The sequence below is a fragment of the Camelus bactrianus genome, chromosome 12 (genome assembly GCF_048773025.1).
Source record: "Camelus bactrianus isolate YW-2024 breed Bactrian camel chromosome 12, ASM4877302v1, whole genome shotgun sequence".
NCBI lineage: Eukaryota > Metazoa > Chordata > Mammalia > Artiodactyla > Camelidae > Camelus > Camelus bactrianus.
This window is the reverse complement of record NC_133550.1, coordinates 45978798-46004306: the sequence shown is the minus strand read 5'-3', so window position 1 is coordinate 46004306 and position 25509 is coordinate 45978798. Positions and strand designations below refer to the sequence as shown.

Sequence of the window (25509 nt, the reverse complement as noted above, 5' to 3'; positions counted from 1 at the left end):
CACAAGGAAATTAGAAAATATTTAAAAATGAATGGTAATGAAAACACCACTTAATCAAAATTAGCTAAAACCATGAGCTATAAAATTTATATATTTAAATGTTTATGCTGGAAAAAAGAAGAGGTTTGAAATTAATATTTTAAGCCTAACCTGAAGATGATAGAGAAGGAAGAATAGTTTAAACCAAAAGTAAATAAAAGGACACAATAATCATGGTAAGACTGAAAATCAATAAGATAAAGAACAAATGATGGGAAAAAATTAATAAGGCCAAAAGTGGATTTTTTGAAAAGATGAATAAAACTGAAAAATCTTTTAAAAAATTGATCAAGGAAAAAGAAAAACACGGTATCAGCAATGAAGAAAAGGATGTTGCTTTAGAGCCTCCAAACAATAACGAGATAACAAAGAAATACTGTGAATAAAGGTATATGAATACGTTTAGGTAGTTTAGTTAAACTCATTGAAGAACACTAATCACTCAAAGATAATTCAGTCAGATTGTATCTATGCATCTAAAAACAGTGAAATACTGAGGTCGCATCTCAAACTGGTATTGTGATCAGGTTGTCAGATTAGTAGACGACTTCCTAAAATAGTCATGATGAAAGACACTTATTGAGATGTGTTAGTCTTAACACGTGTGTTAATTTAACCTGCTGTTATCCTTGCCTTAAAGAATTTGCAGAATCCCTCAGCATCTTGCAGATGCACATGGTTAAGCCTTAACATATAAGCATCAGATGACCCTTCTGTCCTCTTTCCTGATTAGTTTAGATAAAAGAGTGGTGGGAGAAAAAAATAGAACATATAAATAGAAGTAGATTTGGTAAAAATAAATAAATGAAAATGCAGACTTCCCCACAAGGCCAAGGCGTTTTCACTGACAGATTCTAACCAAATAGCATTACTCTTATACAAACTTTTCAGAAGATGTTAGTGGAAAGATCACTTCCCACCTCACTTTATGAGACCAGAATAATCCTGATGCCAAAATTCAGTCAAATGTATTCCAAGAAAAGAAAACTACAGAACATTTATCTCTCATGAAAAGATACACAAAACTCCTTAACAATGTATCATCAATACACATCCAACAGTATGTAAAAAGGGTAAGACATAGCGAGGTTCATCCCAATAACAAAATGTCAGTTTATTATTTTAAAAAATCAGTACAAACAATCAATCATATTAATAGAAAGGCAGGACAAAAGTCATATGATATCTTAATATCTTAATGGAAAAGTATTTGACAAAATCCATTCATGATTAAAAACTCACAGCAAACTAGGAAAAAAGGAAAAAACCTACAGCTAGCATAAAACTTAATTGTGAAATATTGAACTCCTGTCACTTAACATTAGGATTAGGGTAAGGATTTCTGCTCTCACCACTTTTATTCAACATTGTATAGGAGGTCCCAGCAAATTCAATTAGGGGAGAAAAAAAAAAGGCCCAATGAGGAAGTACATGACTTAAGGTTTAGAAAGGAAGACATGAAAGTGTCTTTATTGACATATAGTATGATTGTTTAGGTCGAAAATCCAAAAGAATATACAAAGAAGCTGGTAGACTATAAATAAGTGAGTTTAACAAGTTTGCAGATACAATGGCAATGTGCAAATATCTATCTGGTGTCTATAAGCTCACAACAAACAATTTGAAAATAACATTTAATAAAACAACCCCCAGCCTGAAAGCTAGAAAACATTGCTGAAAAGAATGAGTTAAAAAAAAAAAAACTAAATAAATGGGGAATATGCAATATTCAAGACCCAATATTTTGAAGATGCTAATTTCATCTCTAGATTCAACAAAATCTTAATACAAAATCAGGCTTTAAAATATAATCAAAGAACTCAAATTAAAAGTTTATAGGAAATGAAAAAAACCTAAAGTAGCCAAAACGATTTGAAAGAAGATAAAGTTGAGGAATTTATCATTGTTGATTTCCAAACTACTATCCAGCTACAGAAATCAAGACAGTATGACATTTACATACAGACAGACAAATGAATCAGTGAAACAGAGTAGACCCATGCGTAGTGTATGATCAATGTTTTTTTTTTTTCCCAGAAAGGTGCCAAAGAATTTCAATGCAGGAACAAAAATCTATTCTACAAATGATGCTGAAGCAGTTGAATGTCAAATGGGGAATATGAATTTTGACCTCTATAGCATTCACAAAAGAATAGTTTGAGATGTTTTATAGATTAAATTTAAGAGCTGAAATTATGAAGCTTCCAGACACAAACTTAGAGAAACATTTTCATGACACTGGGGCAGGCAAAGATTGCTTAGGATATTAACAGCACTAACCAAAAGATAAAAGGGATAAGTTAGATTTCATCAGACTTTAAAACATTGCTCATTGAAAGACATTTTTATGAAAATAAGCAAGTTGTAAAATGGGGGAAAACATTTGCAATACTTTTATCTGCCCCCCAAGCCCTCATAACAGAGCAATAAAAAGACAAATGACTCAATTAAATAATGTGCAAAAATCTGAACAAATATTTTCCAAAGAAAAATAAAAGCATGTCTATTATGTAATGAGAGTTCAACATCATTAGTCATCAAGAAAAAACAAATTAAAATCAACAAATACCATAAAGGCTACAATTCAAAAGAATGGCAACACCAAATGTTAGCAAGGATATTGCTGGTGGGATTTTAAAGTGGTAAAGTCACATAGGAAACGAGCGATTTCTTTTTATGTTCAGCACATCCCTACCCTATAACCCAGCACTTTCATTCCAGGTATTTATACAAGAGCAATGAAACTACATGACCAGGAAAATATTTACATTTGAATATAAGCTTTATTCATAATGGCTCCAAGCCAGAAACTACACAATGTCCATCTCACAGAAAAATGGATAAACAAATTACAGTATATTTCTACAATAGAATAATACTCTGCAATTAAAAGGTTATAAACTTCTGATATTTGCAATAACAAAAATCAATTTCAAAACATTATTTTAAGAAACAGTAGACACTCACCAAAAAGTATATAATGATTGATTCCATTTATGTGAAGATCAAGAATAGATAAGATTAAGTGCCTTTCACATCAGAGAAATTCACTGGGAATGTGTAAAAGAAAATTTTCTGGAGTGAAGAAAATGATTCTCATCTTTACTGGGTTTTGAATTACACAAATTCAAACTTTTGTCACAACTCATCAGCCTTAGGATCTATGCTTTTTACCGTATGTAAATTACCCCTCAATGAAAAAAACAAGTCACAGGAGGACAAAAGTAATATATTGGACTACTATCCAAACAAAAGAGGCAAAAAACTGGAATGATTTTTTTAAAAGATTAAGATATGTGAATATAAAGTAGAAAGGTAGAAGATGAGAAATAAGAATAAATGGAAAGAGTGTATGCAGTTTATAATAAGATGCACAAGCTAAGATTTATTGAGTGCCTATTACATATGCACTTTGTAATATAAGCACAGCATCTTTTACATATTGATTATTATTTTTATTTTACAGATGACAATGGAGGCCCTGAGAAAGTCTAAAGCCACAAGGTAGAAAGTTATCAGAATAGGACTTAAACCAGGGACTAGAAGAATGGTGGATCTTGAGGCTGAACTTGGACATAGACATTTCAATTTGTCTGCTTGGTATTGTAAAAAAGAAAATTGAAGTAAATATTTAGATTGTGACATTTCCATAAAAACCTGAATTTCTGGAAAATGCTGAAAAAGTGGAAAATCTGAGATTTGAGGTCTGTGTCCCCACATGGAAAAGAATCATCTGAAGCTCAGTATCAAGCAGATGGCCTCCTTAAATGGGGCTTAAATATAACATGTTACTGGCCTGATCCCTGTGGGCATTTGAGTGATACCTGATTTATGACTATGTTTGTCTGACTTCAGGACCAGAGAGGACGTATATAATAATACGGTGTTGCACATTAAAGTGGGAGGGTGGTCAAAAGATCATACGCATAAAGAACCCATGATTTAGGACCTAAGGGATTTGTGTTCACTGAGAGAGAGCAACAAAACCTGGTCATGCCACAAGCAATATACTATAAAAGGGAAAAGTCAAAAAATGAAATTAAAAGAGAGAGAGAGAGACTTCTCCAAAAGAAAAGTCCATTTTATAGCAACTAATACCCATTGGATGCTTTTCCAACTTATGGGGATGCTGTACTATAATAGAGAAACTCACAGAAGATAAATTAATTTCTCAAGATATCTTGACTGATGTTGAAGAATAATCTTCATCTGGGATAAGAAGTGAGATTAGACCCTGAGCAGTGAGGACCGATGTGATGAAGAATTGGAAGGAGGAAATCTGTAGCCCTCTTAGAGCACTAGGTCTGTGTCTCCTTCTCTATAAAATAAAAGCACGAGACTCATTGATCCACACAGCCCTTTTTAGTTCCAGCATTCTTTGGCTTACTGAATTAGGATGACATTAAAATATGGCCTGGTACCCCAACAGTGCTTGTCTGGTATTTTCATTGTATGCATACAAGTGCCTCCACCCAGAGTACAAAGTGGGAAGTGTTCTCCTTCTCAGGTCACTCACTTCAACTCAACATGGCTGCAGCTGCACTTAAATCCCTGATTCTTCCTTCCTCCTTTCTAATCTACTACCCCAGTTAAAACAATTTAACACATACAGAGCCTTGTAGGTCCTACATAGTCTTTATAATAAGAAGGATGATTCTGAGATGTTAAAAAAAAAAGTTTATTAATTAAATATATGTAACACATCTAAAGCTGGAAAGGGAGGAAAACAGGATAAATTGATGAATTAGAATCAATTTGAAAATAGAATCTGATCTGACTTTTCACCAAATGTACTTTTAGGTTAAACGTATTAGCCTATCCTTGATTTGGCATAATGTTTTCTACAGCATGTTAATACAAGATTTTCTTTGGCTTGTACTTGGATCCGGTATTAATATTACAAAGATTAGCTGTTGCTTTAGAAATGAAAGCCTCGTTCAGTCCTATCCAAGCTCTGCTTAATAAGTTCCATTATCCTTATTTCAACTCTCTAGGGCTCTTTTTATTTGTTTATTTTTTAACCTACACAATGGGAATCACAGCATTCTGTGAACCCTGCTTCACAGTATGTGTGTGTTACATGAAATCAAATTAACCTGGCACAATGCCTGTCATAGAGTAGGTTTTCAATAAATAAATTTCAAGTTTAATCTCTAGATTACTCTGAGGCCTGTGGTATTGGTTACAGAGGCTGTTTCCTGACTCAGAATGCTAAGTTGTTGCCTCTAGCTCTCTGCCTGGAACAGCACGCCCTTCCTTATTCTTTCTGCACCAATTGGCTCACCAAACTGGAAACATCAGTATGTGCCTTTGGGACCACCATACTCCAGCTTTTCCTTAATGATAACTTACAAAATGTCAATTGCAATGAAAAATAATGTTCAAGCCTCCCATGAAGGGAAGCGTTTTCTCACATCATTAGACTAAAAATCTCTCCAAAAAAGATTTGTTTCCTGGATTTCATTGTTCACAGATTGGAGAATGAAAACATCTCTGTGAGAGGTGAAGAAGAGACAGCTACCTTAAACCATCAGGGAGGGGGTGCGTGGAATTTCACTTGTTCATTAAATCATCCAATTAACAATATTTACTGAGTCCCTACTGTGGAGAAACATTATTTGTGTTCTGAGAATATAAGAAATAAGACAAAAGAAAGATCCCTGATTTTATTTACAAAAGAGAAAAGTAAGTGGACAAATAAAGACTATAGATATTGAATGAGGTAGCAGTGGGATAGGTTTTAAAACAGACAGTTGTATCAGTCAACCATGGTCACAAAAATGCTGCATAACAGGCTACCCTAAAACACAGTTACTTAAAACAAATAATTTAATTCTCTTCATATCTCTGTAAATCAGCCAGCATGACCCTGCTTTAAACTCAGGAGGCTTTGCTTCACCTGAAGTTTTGCAAGTCAACTGATTTGGAATTGCTTCATGTTTCTTCTCATTTTGGGACCACCCAGGAAAACTTCTTCTCTCGGCAATGGCAGAAGAGCAAGACAGCAAGCCCCACGCTGCAAACTCATAGCAAGTCCTTGTTTTCCTTATGTCTACTAGCGTCCCATTGGCTAAAGAAAGCCTCATGGCCGAAGCCATGGTCAAAGAGTAGGGAAGTATGTTCTATCCACTCTGGTAGGAGGCAGGGAATGAGTATATTCCCTGCCTCCTACCAGAGTATATGAGAATGAGCTGAACAGTCACCTAATTACAACATTCATTAAAGATCTCTGAAGGAAAAGTTTGGAGGTTTAGGGAGATGCCAGATGACCAGTGTGCTTGCAATATACAGACAGAAGGGGAGAATGGTAGGGTCTGACAGCAGGGAGGCGGAAGGCCACTCAGGATAATACAATATAATAATACCATCAGGAATTTGTTCTAAATATAACAGGAGAACTTCAGAGAGTTTTAAACAGAGAGTAATAAGAATAGATTTACATTAACAAACCAAAACAAAACTTCTCTGTGTGATGACTACATTGAAATGGATCGGGATTTTGGTAGGATACTGTTGAAGTGACTCACTGCATTTCAGGGGAGCGATGATAGCTTGGACCTGGGACGTAGATGGTGATAATGGGATGATGACTAGGACCTGGGTGGTGATAATGGAGTAAGGAAAAGTACTCAGAATATATTTTGCCACAGACCTGCGCCCTGGAAAGTTTTGATAGCTTGAAAGTGGTAGAGCGAGAAGGGGAAAAAAAAATTCTAGTTTTTTGATCTGTGCAATTCAGTGAATGATGGTCCTAGTAACTGAAATAAAGAGCACTAAGGGAGGAGGATATTTTTAGAAAGGTGTTTGAAGGAATCAAAAGTTTTATTTTGTAGGCTCAGGGCATCATCATCCGTGGGTAGGAACCCTGTTGCTCTGGAAACGGCAGCAAGCCTGGCTGAAGGTCCTTGTCCTGGACCAGGACACGGAGTCCTTGTCGGGTCCGCGGAGGGTCGGGGGCGGGGACGTGTCCTTTGTGAAGGGCGACGGCACGAGCATCTGCGCCTCCCTGTTGGTGCTCAGCAACCCTGAGCTCCAGGGAAGCCCTCCTCGTCCTGCAAGACCAGGAGTTGTTCTAGACAGCCTCTCATCCCTCTTCATCACACTGTGATGGGATTGACCTGTCTCCCCTACCAGAATGTGCACTCCACGATGGATGGGAGGAATCACGCTGTCTCGCGCACCAGTTGTAGCCTTGGCAACTAGCACAATGCCAGGCACATAGAAGATACTCGAATAGACACGCGAATGAATGAACAGTGTGCCCCTGATTGGTTTGGAGCCAACAGCTCAGGAAGCCTTGGCTAAAAAAGAGCTTGACAAGGAAACAGCGCGTTTCCTCCGACCTGCTGCTCCGCCTGCTCCCAAAGCTGCCATCTTCCTGCCTCAGTGTCTTTGAGCTGTACTTGGAAGACTCTTTAACCAAAATTCAGCAGACACGTATTGATACCCAACTCAGAGTCTGGTGAGGAATAAATGAGATCTTGCAGGAAAAGCAATTAGCGTAATGGACACGTGGTAAGCCCTCAATAAGTAAATGTTAGCCGCAATTAACTCTGAGGATGAAATCTTGCTTTTCAAGACCAAATTCACCTGTTCCGGTCACTCTGTACCTTTCTCTTGCTGCTGAATTAACCACCCCGTCATCTCTGTCCCAGGCCTCTTTCTTATGCAGGTGCTTTTACAGCACCTCGCGCACTGTAATAAAGTTACTGGTCTCGGAGATGCTTGCAGATCTTATCATCTATGTACTATTATCCCTATTATAACAGTCCTCCTCCCCTCACTGCAATAATTGTTTTGTTAAAAAAAAAGTCTCTCCTTACCTCAAAAAAAAAAAAAAAGTTTTATTTTGGACAGTAAGTTTACCTAATGATCCTCCAAGTAGAGCTGCTGAGGATGTGATTGGATACAGACCGTGGGTAGTCAGACATGCAAATTGGGGGGTTATTAGGGAATAGACAGTATTCACAGCCCTGAGATTTAATGAGATCACCAGGGAAAGAATCTAAACTGAAGAAAATAATAAGACCAAGGAGTACTAATAATATAAACCAATATAAACAATTATGTTCCAAATTCAGCATCTAATATCTTCTTAAGGTAAAGAAAGAAAAAGAGTTTCCCTGACTCTGCTCTGGTAATGGTAACTCGGGTACGTTTGTTCTGCTTTGGGTATTACAGAAATTTGCTTAGATTTTGTAACCAAAAAAAGAGGGGGAAACTTTTCTTTCAATGAGAACTCATCTCATTTTTTCAGTCTAAATAATTAAACTCTAATTTGCGAAACTAACAAAAATAAAAGAACAGAATTGTTAGGAACAGTTTTTTTCCTGTAATGCTTTCATTTCGCATTGCCTCCAAAAAGGAGGCTTAGGAAGACAATTACTTGAGCTTTACACATAGTGGTGGGTGGTGATTTTGTGGCCATATTAATATTTTCTTTGATATGAGAAACAAGATTATAAGTGGGATCAGCAGTAACTACAATGTGTAGCATCCTTAGTTAAATATGGCAACTCATTAACGTACGAATCCCAGGCAAAGCTTATGTTATCGTTGGAGTGTAAGCTGCAAAATATGCTTTGACTACAGAAATCCATCAACAATTTTTCCACGTTAATTACCTATAAAGATTCAGGAGCAGAGACAGGAAGAGCCAAAGGGAAATGAGCTGGGAATTTATAGAGATTATGAGCAAAGCATGGTTACACATAGTTTGGAAAACTGGACATTTGGTTTACATTTACCTAAGTCTTCAAGGATTGGATTATATGCATTTTGTGTGTAAGATAGTGCATGGAGGTGTGGGTCTGTGCATGCACATAATTGTTTGTATGTCTAGAAAATGGACCTTAATTGAACAGAAAAATCAATTGAGTTTACAAAGAGACTGGCATCATTGTTTGTTCAGATGAGTCAGAGTTACAGTTCCAAACCAGAGACTCACTGAGAGGAATAGAGTAAACCGGCAAATTATCCTAAGCCCTCAATTGATGAACACACGTGATCCGAGATGCTTTTCATAAATACATTTTTAAAGTTGACTTTCCCAGTCAGGGAAGAAAAGAATGACTAGAGGAAATTCTGAGAAAACTGACTTAGTTAAAGGCTCACATCAAACGTTAAGATTAATGGTAACAAAGGAATTTTCAATAATTGAAATTAAAGTAGAAATTGGGGGGGGAGGAATGTTACAGATGGAAACATGGAAAAACATGTTAGAAATTTAAAATAATCAGTATTTCAGTTCAACTTAGTGAATATGTATTGAGTACATATGAATTGTAAGCCTTGGAAGAACAGTATATACACTGATGGGAGCATCCTTTCCTCTAGAAGTTTACAGTTGTAGGAGAGGAAAAAGAATTTTCCGTTTACTCTTCTGTGGTCTTGGTTGAGACATCCCACCCTCCCCACCTTAGTAACTGATTAACAGTTACAAACATATACATCTCCTGTACCCATGGGAGATACCCAGGAAAACTGACCAGCTCCCCAAAACGGTCCAAACCACCACCCGAAATATTATCTTCAGCTAAAGACAAAAGAAAGCTGATGGGGAGGGGGTTGGAGGAATATCTGTTAATGGAAGATTATCAGGCAAAGCACAGTAAGCCAAGATACGATTGTTTTGCCGTCCATGCCTTCTGCATTGAGAGTTTCCAGAGGGTTAGTCATCCCTCTCTTCCAGGTACTGTGTATATAGAGAGATGCCCCTACAAATGGCGATGTCCCTTCTTAATGTAAATGTCCCTTTAAAAGGGGTAACGTCTGCTCAGTTTTCAGAGCTTCTCTTGCCTTAACTGTGTCTTAAAAATAGTCAGCTCAGAATAGTCAGTATGACAAAGAGGCATATTTGGGAGTGTCAAATTCTGCTCCTCTTCATTTCATCACAAATGGGTAGCAGAAACTGGGAAGAGTAGAAGTAGGTGAGACTTTCAGGATTCAAACTTGGAAATGTTTACTTTGATGAGGCCAAATATACAGTCAGTTAAAAATGAAAGATGATGTCAGAAAGTGAGAGATAGGTCAAAGAGAAGGTGGGCTGCAGATTCCAGGTGGCAGAAACACCATGGGGTAAGTTTTGGGTATTAAAGTATAAAAAGGTTGGAGAACCCAGGAAGCTGTATGTAAACGGGTTGATGGAGCCTCCAAAGATACAGGAAGAAATCATCTGGAATTGAAGAAACACTATTTCTTTAATAGTCCCTGAGCTTTGCCATCTCCAAATGAATTATGTTTACAGACCACTCTTTTCCATTGCCAGTCTTTCAGGCAGCATTGTTGATTACTATAAGTAATTAACTAAGAAAGGTCTGACTTCAGTCAGAGTAGACGCTCTCAATCTACTTATGGTAAAGATGTTACAATCTACAGACACCCCAATAAACCTATTTAGATACATAAGTAGATAAAAGCTATTTAGAGTTAGCCACTCCATGGTGACCTCAAGCTGGAAGGCCAACACCTGAAGATTATCCAAGGGTAATGTTCAACTTCTTCCTTCGTATTTTAAGAGCTAAGGTAGAATTAAAAGGATTTTAGGCATAAAGACTTCAGAATGAAAATGGTTCTCCCATCTCCCTAGAAAGGTACCTAAAATACTGCAATAATGGCATTGTGAGGGTAATTCCTAAAATATTTTTTTAAAGACAATTATCCACACACAGTTCACCCTCAAAACAAATTGTTTAATTGGATTTTCTATAGCTTGAAAGCTTTGGGACTGAAAAGCAGAGGGCTAACAGATATTTTTAAAAATACCACTTAGAAGTCAGATAAAGTTTATTTATCATAATTTTATCACAAAATTACGCATCTTCTTTCACCCCCAAAAGAAAAATAGTGTATAGCAGGTATCTGATTTTGAATCATTTGACATTTGTTACCACATTCCCTCCAGTTCTTTCAGATTTATCATATTTAAAACAATTCCTACATTGAGAGCTAATGTTAAAGTGATATATTTAAAATGAATTCCCACTATTCTTTCTCTCCTATTTTTCTAATTAATTAGGAATTAATTTTGTCAACTTTTCCCTGACCTTCATATATTAAAGAAATCAGCTGAGGAAAATAGAAATCACACTCCCTTTTTATTATGAGGCTGCTATTACACATTTAAAAAGATTATTCTTTATATTTGCACCTCAAAAGCTCATAAAACAACTAATTTAAATGTCATGCAAAGAATATATAATTTCTTGATTTCTTCATTAAAGTGGCTTTAAAAAGATTCTGGCACAAAGATGCTCTGATAGAAAGAAGTAAACATAATGCTCAGAATTCTGAAGTGATTTCAACGTGAAGCGAAAATTAAAAGCCTTTCAAACTATCGCGCCACCTAGCGGCAAGAAAACAAATATTGGTGTACATAGTTCACATTTCTATGCCAATTAATTATTCTTTATATATAAAACTTTCCTCAGATGAGTTGTGTTCAATGTTGTGTTGTATGTAAGTCTATAAAACAAGCTAAAAGTAGTAAAAATATCATCCATTGTTAAATTCCTAAACTTTAAATCACATGAATGAGTCCTTGCTGTTTTAAATTATTATGAAAGTTTTGGAATTAGTTCCTCTTCTTAGGTTTAGGGTAAAATCGAGAAGTCAATTCCATAGGCATGTACTATGGAATACAAGTTAACTCTCTGTAGAAATCAATTTAGATTTCTTTTATCAATTGTATGGTACGATTGATATATTTAAGAAGTGAACAATTCTCAGCCACCTTTACCTTCAAATATTCACATTTCTAACAGCAAACTCTTTTCAGATCACTCCATGTGTCCTGAAATACTTAATCCAAGAAGAAAATTTTACTCTAAAAGACATTTTGAGCAAATTTGTTCTGAGAACCCCAAGAGGGAATGAGTATCATAGTAACTTATGAAATATGTGCAGACACTGTCTTAGAAATGTGGATGGCGGTTATTTAGGACTGTCCCCTTTCCAGAAGTACAGTCTCATCTTTATGACTATCATAGGGGAAGAAATCTGATGCAATGGTGAAAATCAGTGAGACCGGGATTATAGACGGAATAGGATACAGCATCAAGAATGAATCTAAAAGGAGCAGAGCAGTGCAGACAGCAAAAAGGGAAAGTACCAGAAAACAGCAATCACTGGTACAACAGTACAGATTTCCACCTGCTAACAGATAAATGATTTACTGTTGGATCTCGTAAACGTGAAATTGTTTTTCTAAGGCATTCAGCCATAAGTAAGCATACATAATTCAGTCATCTTTCCAGTGACTTAAAATAAAGACTTGTCAATTTGTTTAGAAATAATACTCTGTTCCTTACAGCTAGCAGCCTCTTTTTTTCTAATACTGATTTTCTTTCCTTTCTCTAAATTCTTTTGCTTAACCTGATATTATAACTAATTCTCTGTTTATCTTCCACTTCTTTCTTCTTCTAGCATATATTATCTAAGACCTATATTAGTCCCTAGACCACAAAACACTTGTTCAAAAGTGTGGGTTATCAGAAAAGAATCCTAACTCTCTAAGAACATCCAAATCTAAAGAATTACTGATCTCAGGCAACCATTCTGGAGATTTTACTTATATTAGAAATAACAGATCTCATGCTTCAGAAAATCAAAATGCCAACTTCTTAGAAGTCAGAGAATGAGAGGAAATGGGGAAAGAGGAGTCCTGGAAGTTCTTTTTCAGTATGCTGTATATGGAATTGCTTTTGAATGACTCCTGCTGTGCGTCAGAAATCCGGAGCTGCAGGGGCAATTAGAGAAGATGTCACTTTCACTGGAGGTTCAGAAGTGGGGGAGAGAGTGAGGGGTAAAGAAGAAGGGGAGGAGGAAGTGGGGAGAGGAAGGGGGGATGGAGATGAAGGGCACATCCTGAAGAGATAATCCCTGTGTACTCGTGACATCATCCCCTGCATATATATGTATATATAGGGCATGGTCAAAGCATCTCTCACAGCTCAGTCACTTCCAAAGTCAGCTGAAGGCAGGAGGCAGTGCTAGAGAGCCCCCTTCAGCCTGTCTCTGGCGTTTATGAACTTGGCTTGCTAGAAAGCTCAAGGAGATGATGGCAGGAATGAAAATTCAGCTGGTGTGCATGATCCTTCTGGCTTTCAGCTCCTGGAGTCTGTGCTCAGGTAAGCTCAGCTCATTTCACAACTCCCTGAAGTGATTTCTTTTTTCATTTCTGCAGTGTGTTGCTACTTACATGAACGTATCCAGGGAAAAGAATTTCTCCCTTATTCTGGGTTTGCTTTTTAGTGATAGCAACTGGATATTTTCTTTCTCTGTCTTTATGATCATAAGCACTAAAAGATTTCTTTTTCCTTTCTAAATCTGTGAAGTAATAAAAGGGATTTCAATGAAACACTTTATGTTCCCATTTGCAATATAAGCACTAAAGAAAAAAAAACATGTAAAACTTAAATTAGGCTGGTCATTATTTAACAAGTACAGATGTGGTGCCTGTCAAAATGCAAGCCCATAATTAAAAGTGATTCCATTTGAAATATTTTATCTCATCCTCATTGATTCTCTTAGGCTGCAGTGGCTTCTCCCTCCCCCAAATTATTTTTTTAACTATGTGCGTATTAAGATAATAAAGCGAAAACTGATGTTTAATGAATAAAGTGTTATTTGTAGGAAATTTTTTCCAGAAAAATACAAAAAAAAAAATCCCAAATCCTTTTAAAGAATACGTTTTATATAACCTTTCTCTGTGGCAAATAAACATACTATTAATTTGTTTTCTTGCATGGCATTTAAGTTGATTCAGAATATAATTATCATTCTTATATTAATAAAAGTTATTTACCTGTAGAGTATTTTGCATGTGATAATTAAGAAGAAGCCATACATTGCTAAACATTTATCAATAGCTCACCTTGACAATAAGATTTAAACTTAGAAGAGTAACATGAAATATTATAATGACTGTAATATGCTCCAATTAATGTTTGAAAAATAATTGAGTGATCACATCAAAGTGAAAAAGAAACAGAAGAGAGATGCAGCAAAAGTCATTTAACCTGCTTTATACTGCTATAGCTTGTAAAGGTGACACTGAAATGCTTAATTGAAACTCCTGCTATGATTTTATTTAAATTATGAAATCAAATCTAGCAGGAAACTATAAATGTTATTTAACATAAAATTTCATCTCTTTTGATCATTAGAAAAAGATCTTGAACTTCTAAATTTTGCAAATGTTTTGATGAGATAAATACCGAATTTTCCACAATTATGATTTTATCTAATAGTCACATAAGGTTGAAGGTATACTTAGAGTATATGAAAAGAACTGATTATTTATTAAATACAGTGTTTATTAACTATTGAAACTTCTTGCTGTTATAAGCCAACATGTATGGGGATTTTTTTGTATACATTTTTCATACATGGTTAAAGGAATAGTCTTTCCTTTTGAAAAATAGATGGTGCCTCTAAGAAATAGAAGAACATCTCTGGTATAATTTAGTTCTTAGGTACAATTTAACAAAAGTGACACTTTTTTTTAATCAGAGGGTGTAGTGCAAGGAAGAAAGAGTCATTTTAACTTCTGCTTTGTTTTACAATCTATAGGTCAGCGAGGATGAATTAACTCATCTTCTTGCAGTGGTCTATAACTTTATTTCTATTATCTTATAGTATTTCATCAGTTTTTCGTCTCTGTAAAACATTCATCAGTGGAAACTGGAAAGAATATTCTAAAAAAAATGAGAAATCCATTTTCAACATTATAGTACACGTATTGATGGACAACTCCACTTTTGCTTAAACAATTTCTTTAATAGACTGTGATAAAATTGCTAAATGCACATAATTCTAATTTCTTGTTTAAAGTATAAAAACAAATCTTTTAAATTGTGTTTTGTAAAACAGCATCTTAAATTAATCTCAGTGTCTTTCTTAGTCTAAAATTATCAATGAGCATTTATTTTTGGTCTTGTCTTGAAAACGTCCCTTGTACTTACCTTTTCATTATATTGATATTGTTTTTAAAAATATCAATATGCATATATTCTATATATGTAAACTATTGCTGGTAAAAATTAACCAGGATACATGATAAAATATCTATTATATAATATAATCATTTTTTAATATTTAGATACAGAGATTAAACTATTTCAAATCATCAGTAGCTCTCTTAACATAAAATCATGTGCTTATTTTCTTAAAAGTGCTTCTATTATTTTATCCTGTTAACCTAAAATTAAACTATAATTATTTTTTCCTAAATATTATTTTAGGGAGGATAAAACATAGGAAAGAGAATAAATTTCTAAGACAAAATTTTTTTGAGATTAATCTTAAATCTTTAGGTTACAGTATATGATATGTGATTATATCGTAAACATGTGGTTTTTGATTTTACTCAGATTCAGAAGAGGAAATGAAGGCATTAGAAGCAGATTTATTGACCAATGTGCATACATCAAAGGTAACTTCTTTTTTTTTTTCAGACTAAAGACTGAGAAACATAGGAGCTCTAATTATAAACATGGTGTCCTTTTCCTATAGTAATGACTTCCTATTGAAACTGAAAAGTTCATTGGAAGGCATTTCCTTTTTTGGGAAACTTTTCCTTAAGTTCAAAGGACTTAAGGGTGTTGATGTGACAGGGAAAGAAATTATAGTGACTATCAATCACCATATTGCAGATTTAATTAAGTAGTCACATATTATTTATGTGAACATGAAAATGTGTTTCTAAAACTCCATTTCTGTTCCAATCACATTTTGTATGATGGAAGGTATGTTGGCCTTGAGTCAAACACATAAATGAAAACTGAGTGACATTCTTGCCTTTTTTGTTATATTGGGGGAAGGGAAATGGAGTTCCTAAGTTAAAAATGAAAGTCCGTGAAATCCCTGGATGAAATGTGGTAGAAAGTAAAGAACAATAAACTGACAAACAGAAGCCTTGCGACCTAACCCTGCAACTGTGACTTGTGAACTATTTGATCTTAAGCAAGGGGGTTAGTTAACATTGCTACCTTTGTTTCCTTATGTTTAAATGCTGGGGTTGGAGTTCATTATCTCCTGGACATTTGCATTAAGTCCAGCCCCGGATTCCAGTTCTCTTCATAACACTGAAGTATTATCAGTACATGATTGTTTTTATTGAATCAAGTAAAACTTTGTACTGGACCCTATTACTCCTCTCTTAGGGTCTTGAAACCAAGTTTCCTAGACACCAACGTGTATCTAGGAATAGAACTGAATTAGAATATACTGATTACCATGCTACCTCACAATATTGATTTACGTGGCATGAGTTAATCAGTGTGCATCTAAATGTAGAATTAGAGAACAATTCTCTAATTCTCAAAGAGAAGCATATTTTGAGATGAGGGAGTCACTTGGTGCAGTCACGGTCATAACACCCATATCAAGTCTGAGGACTCAACAAATGCTATGGTAAGAAAGTAAATGCTCAAAACTCCTGTCTAATTTTTGAAGGAACACTTCAATTCAGTCTTCTGTTCCCTAGTTGGATGAGCATGTGTGAGGTGCAACAACCCCTAGTATGTAAGTAGACTTATGTTCGCTAGTGGGTATGAAGGGGAAATGCCCACTTGTGTGTGTGTTTTTGAGCCTTTGGCATTATTATCTGAAAGCTAACAGAGAGGTTTTCTCCTCTGGTCCTTAAAAGACATTTGGGGAAAATTTAAGCACACGTATATTTCCACAATTGCCAGATCTATAAAATTTAAACACATGGAAACCAAATTCTACCATAATTTGGTAGGTTTCCCGTCAAGAATGATCAAATTTTGTTCAGTCATTAAAACTCAAGGACCAAATATATTTAATCTTAAGATAACAGAGCCTTTGTTTAATACTCAGTCATAATAGCAGTGGCTACAATCACTTCAACTCAAGCATAGGAAGACAAGTGAAGTCAATAGTCTGTTTCGGAAAACAGGGCAGATTAGAATGCCTTCATGCCTTGGTAGAGAGTTTGCCTCTATGATTGCCAGTTTACACTGACACATGAAGGTCCTCAATGATCTCCAGAATGTGGTATGGTGTGGGGAGTGTTAGCTACTTTGCAAAAATGTGGGAGTAGAGGTTATGATTCCCTCCCTGGCCAAGACACTGCAAGGGAAAAACAATTCTAGTGTCTGAGGTGGTTTACTTTTATTCTTAAGGGAAATACATACTAGAGCATAGGCATAATAAAATATTTCTCTTTCATTCAGTCATGAGATATATCTCTAAAACAGATCACGGAGGAAAAATTGAATCCCACTGCCTCCCTTTCATTGAAAGAAGTAAAATACAGACTCTGATGAGGAAGCAACCAAAAACATAATGATGCCAATTTTGCTGCTAGGATGGGAGCCAGAAGTTCATTTCTTATTTTTTATTTTACTTTTTTTACAAAACTACTATCACTTATTTCTCTGTGATTCAATGAGTTTTTGGTGTGTGTAGAGTTCTATGCAAATGAAAACTCTGAACTTTTGACCACTTTAACCAAACTACTATTTTTAAGAATCTAAGAGAATATTTGATGCTGGTATAACTCCATTATTAAAAGCTTCAGAATACTTCAGCTTTCTTCTTTCCACTCTTCAGGTAAAATATGTGAGCAATTTCCATTTTAAAGTAAAACTTTAGATATTGAAAGATTAATGTGGAAATTAGTCACAGAGGGCCAAGGAAGGTTCCAAAGCCTGCACAGAGGAAGATAAAGAAATTGTTTCTTACAATATAATTCTCTTTGTTACCAATGCTAGTGCTTTGGTATAGTTTTATCAAGAAGAACTTCATCAGTATGCTTTCTTCAGGCTCTCAAAAAGCTGTTGGAATGTTGTCATTTCCTATGAGCAAATTCAATACCTTGTATACAGTAAGAGTTTAATAAATATTTATGAATTAACAATGGGAATCTAGGATATATTACTAGCGCTTACCTTTTGTATTCCGTATAAAAACTTCAGGGGTCCACTGAAGATAATGAATTATTTTTAGTTAGGTGAAATGCTCTAATTCACCATGAATTTACCAATTCACCATGAATTTACCAATTCACCAATTTAAATGCTTGTAATACACTTGAGTTCAGTGTATTACAGGGAGTGAACATTAGTCACATAAATTAATCACATAAATTAAATTTCAATTACAGAAATTGAAATTTGACTAGGATCTTATTCCGTATTAGAAAAATTAATCAAAAAGAATAAGTAAGAGCCATAAATGTTCTTGTTTTCCTTAATTTGAAAACAAGAGAAGACAATAATTCAAAATTTCTTACCTATAGGCTTAGGTCTATTATAAACATTTATATAAAGTAATTTAAGAAATAAGAATGTTTACTGTGAAAGAAAAATTATTCATGACACTTGTTAAAGATAGCAAGGAAGACTTTACTCTACAGGAACTATTGCAATAGGGATTTTGCAAAGATTAGGCTCAACTCCAAAGACAACAAGGACAAGTTGGGGATTTACAGCAGCCAAAGAGCAAGGTGAGGGGTCAGTATATGGAAAATTACCAAGAAGAAACATTAAGTCTAGGAGGATTCTTGCTAGAAGCTCAACAGAATTCTGAAATCGAGGGTGGAAGTTTAATCAAATATTTGACCAGATATCTAGGGTAATCAGATACCAAGGGTGACATATTTTTATGTTCTCAAATACATGTCTATTTAGGCATTCTATGGAGAAGAGTGCTGTCTCTGCTGCGCTTCCAAAGTATGACAGGGTCTAATGTGACATTAAATAAGAGTACTGAGTGATGTAGTGACTATTCTGACAGAAGGGAACGAGATGATTTACTCAGTTTCCTCATCCAAAAAATAATCGGACAGCACAAGTCCTGACAGATATTTTATAAATAAAGCACTTTATGGTTGATTAGTTTGGGGGAACATTGGACATTATTTTGGCACAATTGCAACAAAAGTTACAATGAATATTTACAAATAAAAAGCTCTGGGGATACCTACATTCAAGAAGCCTTTAAATTTCCTTTAAATTCAAGTTTTCCAACTTACTTGGCAGTGAAACCCCTTTTTAAAAACAATGAGAGCAGAATTAGTATTCTAAGGAAAACACTTTAGAAAACACTCAATCAGATCAAAGCTCTAAAGAGCTTTCCAAATGTAAAATTGCTGTATCCCATTAATTGGTAAGACGTAAGGTATTGTTGCCACACGATGGAGCATGTTGCCTCTAAGTTTCCCATAGCAGAAACATTCCCGCAATGGCTGATAATCATATTCAAGGGGCATAGTTGAAAGGATTTCCAAACTGGTTGAAAATATTATAGTGAATATCTTTGTACTCTCAGACTTTCATGGCCCTAGGATAAAATCTTAATCAAAGGGTAGGCACATTTACAGTTTTAATACATAGTGCCAAAACACCTTTCAAGAAGTTATACCAATGTATATTCAGACTAACAAATATTTAGAAGAGAAAGTGTCTGTTTCTCCATATCCCCATAAGTACATGGAGTGTACTTATATTTTTTAAAGTCTTCAGATCTGATGGTAGCCAAGATGAACATCACTCTATGTATTTCTATTACATATTTCTTCTTTGATGAGTGATTCTGTGACATATCTGCTCATATTACTTATCTGAGGTTTAACATTTTTTCAGTTTTTTTTTTAAATTGAGGCATTCACCATTTTCTTTTTGAAGAACTCCACCTGTGTTAAGTATATTAACATTTTGTGGCAGCTTTTACAATATATCTTGCTTTTGATTTTAGTGCCAGGTATTAATTTCCCAGAGAGATAATTTACACAATGATGTATTTAAAATCATCTTTTTCTTTATGGATTCTGGTTTGGATATTTGCTTAATGATATTTTCCTAAATGTATAAAACAAATTCTATATACTTACATACTTTCGTATTTACTCCTATTTAACCCATCTGGATATTACTTGCAATATGTCAATAAAGGTTATAACTAGCTCTAAATCCAGATTTCCCCAGCCAACTGTCCCAAGAAGTTCAAATGCAAACTTTGTTCTATGCTTTTCACTCATATGTTCTTAGATCAGTTTTTCGACATTCTGTTCTCTTTTGTTGAGTCTTATATTTAATCTTGCTCTATGAATTCACTCTGATTACTGCAGCTTTAAAATACATCTTAATACCCATAGACTAAGTCCCTTCCCATTACATTTTTATTTTTCTAAATCTTCTTAATTCCCGCACATTCATACTTGCAAACTAACTTTATAATTATTTTGCTACATCCCTTCCTCTAATTTCCAGTCTCCCCACATTTTCCAAATTGGAACTTAGATTTGCAACTGCATCGCATTTGCAGAATAATTCAGAGAATTGACACCAATAGAATTGATACTATTGCTATTGAGTCTTTTCATCACTCTATGGTTATTCAAAAAAAAAACTTCTTTATGTTCTTTGGAAAGAATTTCTGCTTTTATTCATCTATGCCCTTGGAGATGTTTGCTAATTTGTGTTGATTATTTTACATTTAGATTCTCGTAAAATTGGCACATGGGAAAGACGTCAGTTATGGTAATAATGGTTTCAGATAAGATCGTATTAGGAAAGGGTGGCTATTTTAGAAAATATTATAAATTTCAATAAGTAAATTAATCAGCTGTGATGCTGCCTGTGACAACCGTTAGTGTGTGAAATGGGTCAGTGGTCTCAGCCACTGTAATCGTCCCGGCCTGTGAGTGTCATCTTGGTCTCTGCTCCATTGGGCACTGAACTGAAGTATAATAGAGATTGGCACTTTTAATATTTTCATCTGTGACATATACATATATATTTATGCCTTTCTACTTACTGTCATTTCTGTTTTCTTACTTTGCTCACGTATGCGTACATGTTTGGGTATAACTTCATTGCATTGTTTAAATAAAGGGTATGAAGCATTGATGCTATTCAACTTTGTGATATGAAGTTACTAAGCTAATAATAGTGCTCTTTGTCAGACTACAGTAACAATTAGATTCTAGGATGTAATGGCTTAGAGCAATAAAAATGCATTTCTTACTCATGTAGCAACAGATTTTAACCGTAATAATTATTTGTCTCTGTACTTCAGATCAGTAAAGCAGGTATTCCCTCTTGGAAGATGACCCTGCTAAATGTTTGCAGTCTTATAAACAACCTGAACAGCCAAGCCGAGGAAACAGGAGAGTTTCATGAAGAGGAGCTTATTACCAGAAGGAAATTTCCCACTGCCTTAGATGGCTTTAGTTTGGAAGCAATGTTGACAATATACCAGCTCCGAAAAATCTGTCACAGCAGGGCCTTTCAACACTGGGAGGTAAAGCAAAACAGAATATGAAATGATTATGGTTATACTAGTTAGCTCTCATTTGTACTGATTTTTTTTTTTAATCTTGACAATTATCGTAACAGGAAGACTTACAAATACTAGAGCATAATAAACCATGTGTTTTGGTTAACATTCCTTCAGATCTTCAAAGTGTCCTCCAAATACTCGGAGTTTAGCAAAATATTTTTTCTTCGGTCTTAAAAGGGGGATATATCTTAAGGCAGATTTGAGCCACATGCTTTTATTGTGCTTAAATGGGTGGCATGCTTAGGCAATTTTTTTTTTTTTTTTTTTTTTTTTGGTGGTGGTGGCAGTGGTGGCATGCCTGAATTTTGAATTCTCTGTATTTCTCAGAAACGCTAAGTCATGTGTATTTATTTATAAACAAACACAGAACACAAAAGGTTCCATTTGTATTTAAACATATTAGGCAAATAAAACTCGAATGATATATATATATTTCTATTTTAATTGAATATGTGCATTGTGGATTTCAGTTATCTTCAGAAACTAAACTAGGTCCACTACGGCTAACACAGCCAAATTTCATTATACAGAACTACGACAAAGGATGAATCAGTTGTATTAAACACCACACTGGTGACTCACCACCATTGGCTTGGAAATGTTTGTTTGGAGGAGAAAAGAGAAATGAAAATGATTTAAAAAAAAAAAAAAGAAGAAGAAGAAATGTAAAAAAATTTTCCCAACAAGAGAAACATTTCTTTCAGATTAACCCCCTAAGAGAGATTTGCTTCCTGTTTTATATTCTGCGCTTACACCAACGCTGGGGATCTGGGGGCCTGAGGCTGCCTTCCCTGCTAATATAACAAAACAATCTCTATAGCACACTATCACAGAGATACCCCGTGGAAAAGAGGAAATGCAATGCAGAACTTCTAGGGTTGATTCTAATTTGTAAACAATAAAGTTTTTTTAAAAAACCCAGAAAAGCCAGCCTTAATTTTTCTTGCTGGACTGTTTATCTCTTAATTACAATTCCAGCTAAATGGTTTTCTCTTTATTAAGTCAATAAAACTTTAACAAATGCTCATTTTAACACGGGAAAATGTCAATTATGTGCTGTTTATCCGGGAAAAAACTCAATAAACTATTATGCAGGCAAACCAGATGCACATAAGATTAAAACTTTTGCTATTTTAAATGTTATTGAGTGATTTAAAATAAAATGATAATAGTATTCAGAGCCTAGGACAACTAATTACAGACTACACGCACACAGAGAAAGAAAAGACTAAGAAACAGATTGTCTGACAGTAGCTATTTTTCCTTTTCTGCAGTTGAATAGCTGTGGGTTGAAATAAAGTACTTGTGATACAATTCAATTCAATGCATATGGATTATGGTTAAAAACTTAATCTCCTGCCAGTATTGGTTATAGTCACCCCAAAGTTTAGAAGACAATCACAAGTGTAAATACAATTCTTGTCTTGGGCATTGATTTTTAAAAAATTTTATGTAGACCATGTGCAAAACTCTGGAAAGAGTTCTTAAATATTTTATGCCTGTTGCAAATGATCAGAACAGTACTGTCAGAAAAAAAAAAGCGTTTGGAACTGATTTTAGAATGGGGCATACTCAATTAATACAGTAGCCAAAATTCTACATGTAAATTAACTCCCTTGAGTTTTTGAATGTGAACTAGCTTTTAATGACCAATTATTAAGCTCCATAATCTAAGGATCTTTACCATTTACATGGAGCTTTCAGGTGTGTTAATTTCTACCTCTGAGTAAGTAGGCAGAACGGACCCCACTCTGTGACTGAGAAGCATTATCTTTAGAATGGTTTTCAAGTCAAGTCAGTAATTAACTGAACTGAATATAAAATTCTATGGACCTCTGAGGCCAAACTTGGCTTACTAGATTCTAAACTCTATATTTGTTTGGTTTATGTTATATGTCCATAATATTTTGGTCTATCCTCGGTTCAAGCCTAAAAAATACTCAGTTATATTAGGTGTGCTCCTTCAGTTGGAGGTATTAATATATGATCTTGACAAATAAAGAAAAATTTTTAAAAAGGCTAGCCAGATGAACTAGGAAGAACACTGAACAGAGAATTAGAAAAATCATGTTCTTATCCTATCTCAGCCACTGAATGGCCACCAGTCCTCGGGCAAAGCACTTAATTACTTTAAACCTCATATATCTTATCTACACATGTCTTATTGTCTGAATAGCAAATGAATTAAAATGTAGAAAAATACTCTGAAATGGAATATGTGATGCATATGTAAGTTTCATTCATATTCTATCTTGCAGTTAATTCAAGAAGATGTGCTTGATAGTGGAAATGTCAAAAATGAAAAGGAAGAAGTTATAAAGAGAAAAATTCCTTACATTCTGAAACGGCAGCTGTATGAGAATAAACCTAGGAGACCCTACATACTCAAAAGAGGTTCTTACTACTACTGAGAGGCTAAATGTTTTCTTTACACATGATTGTGATTTATCACCCTTAACTAAATATCAAAATATATTTGTGTGAGAATGTGGCAGAACACAATTATCTTGTCTCTTCTATAATTGTGGTTTATTTGATGTGACTTTTCTGCATTAATATAAATTGGACTAAATGTTTTCAAATAAATCTAGATCTTGAGCATGAAGTGTTGTGTATAATTGGAGTAAATATTAATTAAGTCACATATAGAATGTTTTTGTAATTTTGCAAAGCACTTAATGGGTTGTTGAACCAGTTAAAATGTTTGACATTCTAAACCAAATTATGAGAGATTATAACAGAGTCTTATGGCAAAGTCTAGCCCATATGTCATTAACCCAAAACAAAGTAATAGCACCTGTTTTATTATCTCACTGAATGTTTTATTAAATTGAGAGAAATATGCGCTCTTTTCCAAGAGTCACTCATGAATCACTCAGATATGGGGAAGTTAACAGTAGTAAAATAAGACCATCTTAAAAGAATGATGAATGAATTATTGTTAATTATGCCTGTCTTAATGACCTTCAACTGAATTTGTTTCTTCTGTTAAATGAACTTAATGGCTAATTAAAAAAAACAAAACCCAAGCCATCAGAATCATGTTTCTTTGCAGATTTACTTGCATTAGAAGAGTTACCTTTTACTGATTATTTCCCCCCTCACATCCAGTAAGTGATAGCTTTATTTGTAACCTCACTGAGGAATCTGTGTGATGAATATTTTTCCTAATTGGGAGAACATTCTTGAGGCAAAAGGAATACTTGAAATAACCCCTCATAAATTTCCTTTAGGACCGTACATACAGTCTCATAAGCCCTCACAACCTTTCTGTCCCACCATTAGTCGTGGCCTCCTAGACCCCCACTCTTACAGGGGGCCTTGGAAGACATCTCTTTACAGTGTTGCAGTCTGGTCCTGTAGTCATCTGTGAAGGAAGGTATCAGGATTTGAGCTATCCTGGAGTTGAGGAGTTTTGAAAATTCTCTGTCTTCTTGATGAGATTGCCCCACCCCTAGGCTACACCACACTTAGTAGGATTTAAGTGTAGCCCACCAATCTTGTAGTTTTTCTAGTAAAACCTTGACTTCTCACAACCACCTCCCCACCATCTTTTACAATCCTATCAGCTTCAACATTAAAAAGTGCCCAAAGCAGCACTGATCCTAAAAAGGAAATTATTTCATAGTGATTAAGAGTGTCTACTCAGAGTCAGAATGCCCAGATTTAGCTCCACTATTACTAGTAATCTTGGACAACGTATCTAACCTCTGAATTTCTTCAACTACAAAATGTGGGGCCTAGGGGAGGATAAAATGATCTGACACTATGTAAAATGCTTAGGATGGTGTCTGGAATATATTAATAACACACTAAAGTTCTGGCCACTTTCACACCATTTTTCCCTTCTCTTTCAAAAACTACAGAGCATAGCACAATTTCATGTCCTAACCTGCTGTGTTTTGAACAACTGCGGATCTCCTAATCCCTTGCTTCATTAATTTTCCTTGAGGACCTCCACATACATGTGCAAGATTCCTTCTCAGTTCCTGACCTCTTCCAATAATAAACATTTTATCCATTTCATCTCACTCCATCACTTCCATGGTCGTACCACAGAATTTCTCACTACCAATAAATTCAACCTCTCTGAAATCTCAGTTTCAAGCACTCTATTCTCTACACATCATCTTCTCTTTCTAGGTCACATAATACATCACT

The 25509-nt window shown here is 34.9% G+C and overlaps 1 protein-coding gene across 1 annotated transcript; it reads left to right on the top strand.

Annotated features, from left to right (window-relative positions):
- The first annotated feature begins 12970 nt into the window (after window positions 1-12970).
- On the top strand, window positions 12971-23953 carry NTS (neurotensin). The gene is made up of 4 exons (XM_010958797.3): window positions 12971-13166; window positions 15411-15472; window positions 21085-21309; window positions 23607-23953. The coding sequence occupies exons 1-4, from the start codon at window positions 13094-13096 to the stop codon at window positions 23757-23759; spliced, it is 513 nt and encodes a 170-aa protein (XP_010957099.1). The 5' UTR covers window positions 12971-13093; the 3' UTR covers window positions 23760-23953.
- Window positions 23954-25509: the final 1556 nt, after the last annotated feature.

Coding starts and splice junctions, on each gene's coding strand:
- NTS (XM_010958797.3), top strand. CDS start 13,094: ATGATGGCAGGAATGAAAATTCAGCTGGTGTGCATGATCCTTCTGGCT. Junction 13,167..15,410: donor CTCCTGGAGTCTGTGCTCAG/GTAAGCTCAGCT, acceptor GATTTTACTCAG/ATTCAGAAGAGGAAATGAAG. Junction 15,473..21,084: donor CCAATGTGCATACATCAAAG/GTAACTTCTTTT, acceptor TCTGTACTTCAG/ATCAGTAAAGCAGGTATTCC.